Genomic DNA, 11,834 nt, shown 5'->3' on the forward strand with positions numbered 1-11,834 from the left:
TTAACACTCTCCGTCTGACGGTACACTCCTAAAAATAAAGGTGCAACAAAAAGTTCTGTGAGAGATGCCATTAAAGAACTGTGAAGAACATTTCAATTGCTCGTTTTCAAAAATGGTTCTTTATAGAACCAAAAGTGGTTCTTCAATGGAAAGAACCACGTTCGGTTCCAAAAAGAACATTTTTTGTAAAAGAGCTGTGAGTATGAAGAACCTTTAAATTAGTAAAGAATGTCTCTTGAAAGAATGTCTTCTTTATGGAGCCCACAGGGGTTCTTTTATGCCATTGCTTGCAAAAAGAACCATTTTTGTAAATGAGTTGTGAGTGTAAAGACTGACTGAATTTTAAAAGGTTCTTCACACATATATCTCTTTTGCAAAAATGGTTCCTTATGAAACCAAAAATGGTTATTCTATGGCATAGATCCGTTATTTTCAAGATGTCAAAATGAACACTCTAGGTGTTCTTGGAGTGACTTCACAGAAGAACCACTGTTGGCCTGCATGGGTTCTTTGACTCATCACTATAGTGAAATCCTTTTTGGTGCTATATGGAACTATTTTTAGATTCAATGGAAAACCGGCTACAAGAAGTTTTCCCACCATAGAGATAAACCATTTAACCAGGCAACGAAGCATATAATCGTTCGAATGGTTCTTTGAGTGATGCCATAAGAGAACCACCTTTGACTCCATACAGAACCACTTTTGTAAAAGAGCTGCGAGTAAGAAGACCCATTAAAAATTTACATCTTAGATTTCAAAGTGCTTTTAGATCATGTGAAGGTTCGGTTAACGTTAAAAATGGTCCTTCGCCCAAAAACACAACTTGCACATGGTGCAAAAAGGGATGCGTGTGAACAGGAGGCATGACACATCGATTATGGTGGGGGACAGAGGATATCTCTTTTTGGTTCCCTCCCAGGCCATCAGCCTCCACTTGCCCTGTGGAGGAGGGCTGGCAAGTGAGCCAGCAAGGGCCGCGAAACTCTGGTGATTTATGGAGCTCTGCAGGCCTCGCTGCCTCTCTCCTCGACAGTCGTTTGCACAAGTGGAGCCTCCTTGATTGCTTGGCCCCCCTCTTTTATTTGGTAATCATAGATTGTTCATTAGGATTGATCACGGCTGGAGTTATCCAACCTCTTCGCCCACCCCCACTTTGGGAAGCTGGAACATCCTCTACAGGGGGTTATGAGGCCGTAACCTGAACTGTATGGAAAATCTGAGGTGTTTTTTTTTTTTGTAACATTTGCAGTGGAAGTGGGGTGAAGACTGTACTTTCTGATAATACAAAGTAAATGTGCTTTACAGTCCAGTTCTCCACAAAGACATTCAACTGCTACTGTAAACAAAAGGAACAATGCACATCAAGGAAGCTCGGGAAACCATTTGTGATTCAAAAAGGGGCAGGGAGAATGATTTCGTCTTAACGAGTGGATCAAATTGCACAGGAGGCCTTATTGTTAGCAAGGAACATTTTCAGTCAAGTTGTGCTGTCTGGGATGTAGCCTGGGGGAGTCAGGTAGGACCTACTTCCTCAAAAAAAAAAAAAAAAAAACTTGAAAAGTTCCAAAATAATGTCAAAAATCACTTTGAATGAAAGAAAACTTTAATTTTAACATAAGCGCATAGTCACTGCCAAAAATAGCCTGTTGATATCTAAATAAAATATATAAACAATAGTGTTGTTGTTAAAGTAGTTACACTGTCTGCAACAATGTTATTACCAGGTTCTGAAATTAACATTTGCCAAATATCAGAAATCAGAAAATAGTTATAAATAAAAGAAGTTTTTTTTGTGTTTTTTTTTACACATTTGCATATCACTAATGTCCAATGAGAAACATGTATCTCCATTTTTGTCCGTTTTAGGTTTCTCAATCCTTTAAACCCTGTAGATGCTCTGTACCCTGTGTAAATTATTCTGGATAAATAGACCAATAGAAATGCTCCATATTTACTTAATAAATAAAAAAATAGATTTATTTATTCTAATAAAATATTTGTACATTGATTTCCAATAAAAGTTCCTTTTTTTGGAGATACATAATGATATCAGATTTTAAAACACAGATACAACAAGAGGGTTCTGCGGTTATTTAAATAAAAGTATGGACATTTCAGTGAAAGTATTCTATGGTTAGACTGTCTGTGTAAAAACTGCTGTTGTTAATAATGTAACAGTAGTTTTAGGTCAAAGGCTGACCTATGTAAGATACATTTAAGTCTAATTGGTGTAAAAAGACACTCTCCTTCTGGTAGGCTGGCTGCACCCCTGATTATAGCAGAAAAAAAAAAAGCTTCACTAAATTTGGGGAAATCAAATCAGTTTACTTACTTTTGGCAAAAGCTATGCTGTTAAAATACATTTGACTATGCAGCAGTTATGTGCCCATAATGACATGGTCCAAGTAAATATTTAAAAAAATTAATAAATTCACTAACTGTTAATCAACTTTTTTCAGCACACAGTGTTCAACTCTGTAGTGTCCACATGGCATTATGACTAAAGATGATGCTGTAGCAGGCATGTGCTAACCTTTTAAACCTTAAAGGTCTGAATGAGGGCCCACAGTTCCTCGACCTCAAATGGCTTTAGTTGCATATTAGTTTCATATCACTTATTGAATAATTTATGGTATTCAATGGATAATTAGTAAGTACTCAACAATAGGTCTTCAAATTAAAACTCAAACATAAGCCCAGGGATCAAGGGGTTAACTGCTTAAACCCTAAGGATCTCTAAATGCACAATGCACTGCATTGTCATGCAAAGAGGTGACTGCCTTTCAAAAGGCAACAAGAAAGTGAGCAGTCTGACAGAGAACAGCAGAATTTAATTCACTCAATTTTGAACAGTTCTCATGTGAATAAAACAAATATTACAGGACATTGTTGACGCAATAAAGCATATTTTATTCCTTGGAAATGATGGACACATTTAAATCAAGTGAATTCGATGCGTTCTTGAAGGGCTACTGTTCAGTTCCTCACTGTCCGTAAAATAACTTACATTTGTATTGGTTTCATTATAATTATTTAGTAGTTACTAAATAATAAGACTTACTATTAATGTTAATAAGCCTTTTTAATGGGATAACCTCTCAAGGCTGACATCATGAGAAGCATGTCAGTTGGGTCTGCACCCATACGGCCATTTTCTCCCATTGTACTAAGCAATGCTATTTTCTTGCCTATGCAAATAAACAATTTTCTCCTACTGACCATCTGTCTTTCTGGACGCTGAGTGCAGACTGCTGATTCACCTTGAGGGGGTCTCGCTGTGTTGCCCTCTCTCTCTCAATCAGACTGGGCCGTTATTAAATCGGAACCAGGGGGCCTGCTGCATATGGAGAGAAGGGCACGGCGGCGGCCTGGCCCTTGCGAGTCAAGGCCAGGCCCAGGTTTGTTTTCATCACGGCAAAGCACCCAAATCGTGTCGCTATGAAGTGGGCTATATAAATGCAAATGCTATTGGGCATCTATTAGGGGGGCTTGGGAGAAGGGGCTGTATGTAAATGTCCTATAAGAGGCTGGTGGGGCACTCATCCCAAGCCGATTACTATAGCCCTCGGTGAAAGGCGGCGCAGCATAGGGGGGTGCCCGCACCTCGTGGTAAATCATGGCGAACAAGGTGAGAACTCTGGTAATTGAATAGTTGTGGAGTCTGCGTTTGATTTATCGTATATGCAAGAGGGACGCACGGGCAAGAAATTGCTGTACACACACGTATGGGCGAAGGTTTGTTCAGATTGTGCGCTTTGCTCGATAAACTGTTTTGGACTGTGATGTATGTACGGCGTGCGAGAGGTGGCAACAAGCTCAATATGAAGTATTATAGCAAGTGACTTTTATTATAATTTGATTTGGAGAAAGAAAATCATTGCAGTGTTATGGTTCAGAGTCCAGAGACAATTGTATATGAAATGAATTTACTGAGTGCTAATACTGAGCTCGTGCATTACAGCAACACACGTCCACTGCACTGAATAACTTTTATTTGTCTATTTCTGAACTCTCTTGGTAATATTCCCTATACTGTAAGAAGTACAAGTTACCTGACTTTTCTCTGCCTTTGTCTAAGTCACTTCAGCAACACAGCAACAGCTGTGAGAGTACCTTCACGAGCAAACGCTGGAGAGATGCCGCTCTCTAGTGCTGAAACAGAAGAAGTACAGCTATCTATGAGAAGGTCTGAGGGCAGCACTGGTCAAATAACATGTTTTTTTTTTTTTTGAAGTTCTGAGTGAAAATAAGCACAAGTCCTGCACAGTTAACATGTAACTGCACATTTATAAGCACAAGTAGGGTTTATTTGCTTAATTTAAAGTATTAGTAAGAAACAATCACACTTTTATGTTATTTCCCAATATGTTAAATAAACAGACACTGTGCTCTAAAATCTGATGAAAATGACATATTTTTACTTAGATCACCAATTATGTCATTGCATATGGACAAATAACTTAGGGGTGACCCTAATTTTTAAATAAGTATCCTTTGACTTGTACCAACAGCTGAACTTTTTGTTGCCGTGTTGAAGCATTTAGAGGTGGCTAAACCTTTAAATAAGGGTTCTTTAATTTGTAACAACAGAGGAACCTTATTTTGTGCTATATAGAACCATTTGTTTTATGTTTAAACTTTTAAAAAAGGGTTCTTCAACTTGCACCAATATTGTAGCCTTTCTATGTGCTATATAGAACCATTTAGGGGTGTTTAAACGTATAAGTAAGTATTTTTAACAACCTTTTTTGCTGATACACTGAATCATGTAGGGGTTTCTAAACCTTTCTCATAAGAGTTTATTCACTTGTATCAACAGTAGAACCATTTAGGGGTGTCCAGACTTTTGGATCCACATATAGCACTATATCAGGAACAAAAAACCCTTTCTTTATTCTAATGATTCATTTTCAAAATACAAGAAGTTCTTAATCATAAAGGATAACCAACAACAAAGAACCAATTTGTTTTAGTTATCATGGTTTTCCACATGAGCATGTCTTTTACTGAAAACTCTTAAAGAAGCCATTTTTTTAGGATGTTAATCATTTGACAACCGGCCTCAAAATCTTGCACAGTCCCCCCAACCTTCAATCTGAAGACAAATATGCAGAATTAATTATTAATAGCCATTTATTTGTCAACAGCATGTAGAGCAGCTTACAATATTGCAGTGTTAACATAACTATAAAATGAAAGGACATACATGACAAATTAATATTACATTCAAGCACACCATGAATAAAAAGTCATGTCATGTCAGTTCCATGTCAACATTCTGTGATATTCTGGGTTTAGGTCATTTCCTTTCAAAACCCATGCCGGATTTTTAACAGTTAGTTTTTTAGGAACTGTAGATCTTGCAAAGAATCCCATGTCGTCTTTACGCTGATCAGACTGTGTCACGACTGAATCATCATTTGTTCAATTAAACTAAATGAATGTACTGTTTGTTCAACTGCAGAGTAGAAAGGATCAACAGCCTACTTGTGACGTTGAATCATTTGGTCCTGGTTGGAATATTTTTGCATAACCACGTCATGCCGTCCTACAGGGAGAGAAGAAACAGCACAGGAAAACCAAATGAGTGTTCAGTCACCATCCGCTTACACTCTAATCCGCTCCCTAATATTTTATAGGTCCGCTATACTGGCGTACAATTACACCGAGTTCTGTTGTCCTGCACTATTTGACAGCTGCTGTTATTGGTCACTTTATGAACACAGGGCCGCTGGTGATCAGACGTTCTCAGCAAAGCAGTGACACTGACATTATATTGTGTGTGTGAGTGGCGCTGGTACGAGTGCTGTTGCTGAGGTTTATTAGTGGGCCACTAACCACAAACATCCAGTCAAGAGAAGATTGCAGAAGAAACAACCATTAATGAAGGACTTTTAATAAAACTTTTAATACAATTAATAAACTCATCCATCCATTCATTAGTCTCTAAAGTTACAGCTACACTAAAACTAAAAGACCATGAAGCTTTTTTTTTTTTTGCTCATATTTGTTGGTGGTTGGTTAGGCAGGCAAGTAGCGTAGTGGGTAACAACCCTGTGTCCCTGTGGCAGACTAGGGTTTGATCCCTTTGCTGGAAAATCTATGCTACACCACGCTACAACAAAAAGAGCCATTGAGAAAGATACCTAACACTACATCCTTCTACCTGGATTACTATGGATATGAGCATCAGCCAGCTACCATGAATGTAAATGTAAATGTATGTTATTCCTAAAAATGATCACTGCTCACACTGCTCAGCGAAATATTAAGCTTGCTACACAGATCCTGAGTGATAGCCTAAGTGAGTGAGAGATGTCAACATTGTATAACTTGCTGAGGTCTTAATCTCCTGATGATGTTTGTAGTTTTAGGATGGAAATATGATTCATTTCTGATAACTTTAATGTTAACACTGAAGTACAGTATAAACAGCATTATGAAATGCCCAAACATTTAGCCTGTATAAACATAATCTGGCGCTCCCTACGTAGATGAACACATTTGGGCACTTAAACGTCATTGTTTTTGCCTAATAACTTTAAAAGCCCATTAATATGTTTTAAAAGGTGAAACCACTATAAGGTGCACTTTTTAAAAATAATGCCTTTCTATAAGAGAAATGTGTGAGTCTGAAGAACATTTTAAAGGTCTAAAGAGCCTTCACTTGATTCCTTATCAATTAAAAAATTCATAACATCTTTATTACAAATATAGTTCCTTATGGAACCAAAATTGGTTCTTCTATAGCATCTCTCAATGAACCATCTGAAGCACCTTTATTTTTAAGAGTGCATTTCTTTTTAGGAGATAATGAACAAGTGACTGACTGAAAGCCTTTCCTAAACACTTGAGCTTACCTTTGCCACCTCACTACAACCATCTACTGGCAACTACTAGCCGTTCGGAGTCCTCTCCATCACTCTTCTTTATCCCCTGAGATCTGACTGTTTTTATGTCTTAGGGATGCTGATGATAAAGCTTTATTAGTAATGCTAAAAGTACAATCAGAACTGTGCCACTCTTAGAACTCTTGGTCCGTTAGGACAGATCTATACTCCAGCAGTAAACTAGCATTGTACACTAGTCAGGGACCCAATCCTACCAGATTCTACCAACAGCTGATGAAAACGGTAAGCATGAAAAATCAAATATAGTAAGAAAACATAAGAAAAATGTCTGGTATTTATGTGTATATCAGAGGTATTGATCCCTAATATTTCAGTTGGCAAAAAGATACTTGGAAAAGGTACTCAGAAAGTGTGAGTGGGTGAGTGTATGTCTGTGGTTACCTGTACTCCTTCAGTACTGACAGCAGAGCAGGGCTGGATCTGCCATATCCGGTCTCTAATAGTGTGCAGGCTGAGCCCCTCCGCCAGCTCAGAAGCAGACGCTGCAGTCATCAAATCTTGTTTGTTGGCAAAAATTAACAATGGCACCATACTTAACTTCTCCTCTTCAAGTAGTTCGGCCAGCTCCTGTTCAAACGTGGGAGAGAGGAAGACTAGAAGAATCATTTCTGAACATCTTCATTAGCGTAGAAGTACTCCTGTTCCTCAGAACCTACCTGGCCTGTCTCCTCAAACCGCTTCCTGTCTGCGCTGTCGATCACATAAATCTGTGGGAAGTATATCATCATCAAGTTTAAAGTAGTATGGGAACATACCATTCACCATCTATTCTATTCAATCCGTATGTGGAATCTAAACTCAAAACATATTTACATATATAATTAGCCTACAGCTGATAGTCCCACCCATTCACGCTGAAGTTATAAAGTGCATTTCAGTCAGCCAGCCCAGGGTACTTTTTGAATAAAGAACAATACAGGGTGGCCAATCAGAACAGATATCGGTATCACTTTACTTAGATGGTCCATTATAGATGCCTCATCTGACATCAAACTTAACATTCAATGAATGTCTCTTAATTACAACTGAACTCCAAGCCGAATGTAACCCTACACCTAACCCTAACTCCAACCTTAACCTTACCCTTTAAGGATTAGGTTTAGGGTTAGATTTAAGGTTTAGGTTCAGGTTAGCATAAGGGCTGATTCAATTGGTTTTGGTCTGTAAACCCCACACAACTGTCATGAGTAAAACAAATAGGCTCTTTAAAACCCAGTGCTAATAAGGTACCAGGAGATCAGTATTCTCAAAGTAATTCCTCCAGTAAGGTCGGATCTTCCTCTGACCCCCGATGTCCCAGACATTCAGTTTAAATCCCTGAGACTGAACACTCTTTATGTTGAAGCCCTGGAAAAACACAGGAACACAGCAATATTGCAATAAGTTATAGATATGAATCAGAGAACATTCTGTACTAATATGCTGATTGGTATGCTGTGGGTACTCCATGTGCCACCAAAACAGGTCACTCTACAAGACTTCTGAAGATGGTATCTGTGGTATCCAGCATTAAATGGTAGATGCTTTAAGTCAGGAGTGGGGAACTGAAGGCCAGTTTGGGGCTTTCTCTGCTCTAATACACCCACTACATCTGACAAGCGTCTACAGGCAAGCACTGAATTTGGGATCATTTTGCATACTTATGAACTTAATATGAACACATGTTCATTATTGTGTCCCTAGCAGTGCTTCCACATAGAGCATATTAATGCGGCTACACACAATTCATCAGACAGAAATTAGGTTATGGTGCTACCAGCTTTTATCAGCTGTTTTTTATTTAGTCTTTCCCCAAATTATTAAAACTAAAATCGCTAAAAAGTGTTCAGTGTGACCCTTGCTTGACTATTTAAGAATCATCTTTGGTTTGTGTGTGTGTGTCTGTGTGTGTGTGTGTGTGTGTTTCTGCAAGCCCATATCCATACCTGTGTAGGCGTGATGTGACTGATGTCTTCTGCTGCCAGCTGTTTAAGCAGAGTGGTTTTGCCTGCATTGTCCAGTCCCAGCAGCAGGATGCGCACCTCCTGGTCTGGAGAGTTTTTCAGTTTCCTCAGAACGGACAGCAAGCCCTGAGACACAAAGCATATGTGTTAAGATGATGTCAACAGCTTTCCAACATCAGTTCTTGAATTCCACGACACAGCAGAGTTCCACGTTCTGCCTCAACACATGCAAATACAAAGAGGGATGGCAAACTGCAGACCTTGTTCTTTACTGGCACCAAGACCAATACTCTGCTCTATGCTCTGAAGCTTAATATGTCTACTAAACCTGGCAAGAATATAGAGTATATCTACAACAGCATACACATTATTCATGCACAACATTTAGTATTGTATTTAAGGGGCCAAGCACTGAATTTGGGATCACTGTGCATACATATGAACACATGTGAGCAGTGCTACACTAAAATTAATTTATTTAAGGTAGTTATGAAGTTGTGAAGCCTAAACGCCTGGTGTTGAGATCATCCTAACTGGTAGAGAGAGCGTTGATCCTCAACCATTTAAGAATCATCTTTTTGTTAAGATTGTTTGGGAAACCCAGATTTTTGGGGTAAAAAGTGGACCCTCTTGCTTCTCTCCTTAAATCAAGCCCCTCTTTTAAACACTCCAACATTCACAGACGTTCTTTACAGAAAACCTCCACTGAATGTGGAACTATTTGGATAACAGAGGGAAGCACAACACACGTAAACATAAGCAGGACATCTGCAGATACGAGGAGTTAATGTGTTAGAAGGCCCCCCTGGCCAATAGCAAAGCTTCTTGAGAGGCCTTCCACCAACCAGGCCCAGCTTTACTCTGATGAAGATTGACACAGATTTAGCCAGGCGTGCTGGGGACATACATGTGCAGCTAAGGATACAAGGATAACCTGGCGACACATGAACAGTCCTTAGCCTAGTTACCACAACCTATGGGCTGTTTTACTTTAAAGATACTGTGACATTGAATATCTTTACTGTCAGTGTAATTTAGTCAATAGTGTAATGTAGTACACGTAGACTATGTATGGCATGAACAGCAGCAGTTAGGTTAGTTATGAAATCCTGCCAAGTGATTTAACCCATTCATGGCCCAAAAACTTACATTTGTATGATATGATAAGTAAAATTTGTCTGAAAGTTTTACAGTTACAGTTGTACAGTTATAACAGGATGAACATTTAACCAGTGCCCATTTGAATTGTATATATATATATATATATATATATATATATATATATATATATATATATATATATGTTGAAATAACATTTTTAATACAATATTTAACCATAAGGTTTGTCTCTATGTAAAAAGTTCATTAAACCCTAAAGGTGATCTTACAGAAGAACTCCAACTGCTACTAACCGATGCGGTGCAACAGATGATCCTGGCACACGTTCAAAAGACAACAACGTGGCGGCTAGCTAACTAACCAACATGGCCGCATTTCTGCCTTCCTCTGCTGCTAACCTGCTAACAAAACTGCTAGTGTGTGACAAAGCATTGTTGGCCCTAATGTTAAGTTTGCCTCTTCGTTATCAGTCAGGCACGCTACTCACCATGTTGTGGTCCGCCTGTCGCTGTGTCCTGCAGATCCAGGATTTGACATCAGCCTGGCCTGGGCAAGCTGTCAGCCTCTATCTGTGCCACATGTGACGTCCCACTAAGCCTGAACAACGTTCATTTGTCTGCTACTTCACTACAGCCATACATGCAGTCCTCTTCAGCCAGAAAAGCTTGAATAATGTGTGACAATCTTGAAATCTTTTAAGGGTGATTAAAAGGAGGACTAATTCATTTAAACTGAGTTTAGGGGAATTCTCTGAAATCCTTAATAATGAACTGCTTCTTTAGGCATGGCCTTCTGGTGTAATCAGTTTTGTGAAGTGTTAGTAGCTAACATCCCCTCAGCATGGAGCAGAATGTAGCAATGCATTAACAGAGGTGACCATAGAATAGAATACAACAAAATAGGACAAGACAGAGCACAGCGAACAGAACAAAAGAGAATAAAATATAAAAAAAATAGAATAAGAATAGAAAACATAATGTAGATCAGAAGCAACAGAAGCAGAAATAACACAACAAAGTAGAATAGAACAGAGCTGAATAAAGTAAAATAGAACAAAATAGAATCGAACAGAACAGAATAGAACAAAATAGAATAGGACAGAATAGAATAGAAAATAAGAGTAGAATCGAATGTAACATAATATAATATATCAGAATAGAACATAACAGAAAAGAATGGAATTGAACAGGACAAAACATAATATAATAGAATTAAACAGAATTAATTACAACAGAATAGAACAGAACAGCTCTGAATACAGTCTATTACATACATACATCCTATCCAGATGTTCTCTCACTCTTCTTTCTCTGTACTACACTTTTATTTATCTGATAGTGTCTCAGAACAATCTGTACTACCGTCTCAACCAGTGACTCCTCTGTTCTCCATATTTATATCTATTGAATCCAGTCTGCACTGTTCTTTACTTTAAATATACAACTCTGCACATGTTAAGTTTACAGGTGTGTCTGTGCATGTATGTCACTGTGTGTGTGTCTGTGTGTGTAGGTTGGGTGTGTTTGTTACTTCTGTAATGTCAGTTATCGTGTACTGTGAGCTACTGTAACCAAAAACAAATTCCTTGTATGTGTAAGCATACTTGGCCAATAAAGTCCGATTCTGATTCTGATTCAAGTAGAAAAGAATAGGATAGAAGAGAATAGAAAGTAACAAACTGATAAATAGAACAGAATAGATCAGAGTAGAATAGTACAGAATATAATGGAATGGAACATAATATAGTAAAATAGAATAGAATAGAACAAAATACAATAGAATTGAACAAAATAGAACAATAAATTAGAAGAGAATAGGACAACACAGAACAATAGAACAGAACTGTACAAAGTAGAAC

General features: G+C 38.2%; 1 protein-coding gene across 1 annotated transcript; it reads right to left on the reverse strand.

Moving 5' to 3' along the window:
• Positions 1-5,140: 5,140 nt before the first annotated feature.
• Positions 5,141-10,871, reverse strand: LOC140573659 (ADP-ribosylation factor-like protein 3). The gene is made up of 6 exons (XM_072693135.1): positions 10,464-10,871; positions 8,840-8,983; positions 8,145-8,261; positions 7,571-7,621; positions 7,296-7,481; positions 5,141-5,551 (listed from the first exon to the last, which is right to left on the reverse strand). Exons 1-6 carry the CDS (start codon positions 10,464-10,466, stop codon positions 5,504-5,506), a joined length of 549 nt encoding a protein of 182 aa, XP_072549236.1. The 5' UTR covers positions 10,467-10,871; the 3' UTR covers positions 5,141-5,503.
• Positions 10,872-11,834: the final 963 nt, after the last annotated feature.

The sequence above is a fragment of the Salminus brasiliensis genome, chromosome 1, assembly GCF_030463535.1.
Source record: "Salminus brasiliensis chromosome 1, fSalBra1.hap2, whole genome shotgun sequence".
Classification (NCBI taxonomy): Eukaryota; Metazoa; Chordata; class Actinopteri; order Characiformes; family Bryconidae; genus Salminus; species Salminus brasiliensis.

Coding starts and splice junctions, on each gene's coding strand:
- LOC140573659 (XM_072693135.1), bottom strand. Junction 7,622..8,144: donor TTGAGAATACTGATCTCCTG/GTACCTTATTAG, acceptor TACTTCCCACAG/ATTTATGTGATCGACAGCGC. Junction 5,552..7,295: donor TCAGTACTGAAGGAGTACAG/GTAACCACAGAC, acceptor CTCTCCCTGTAG/GACGGCATGACGTGGTTATG.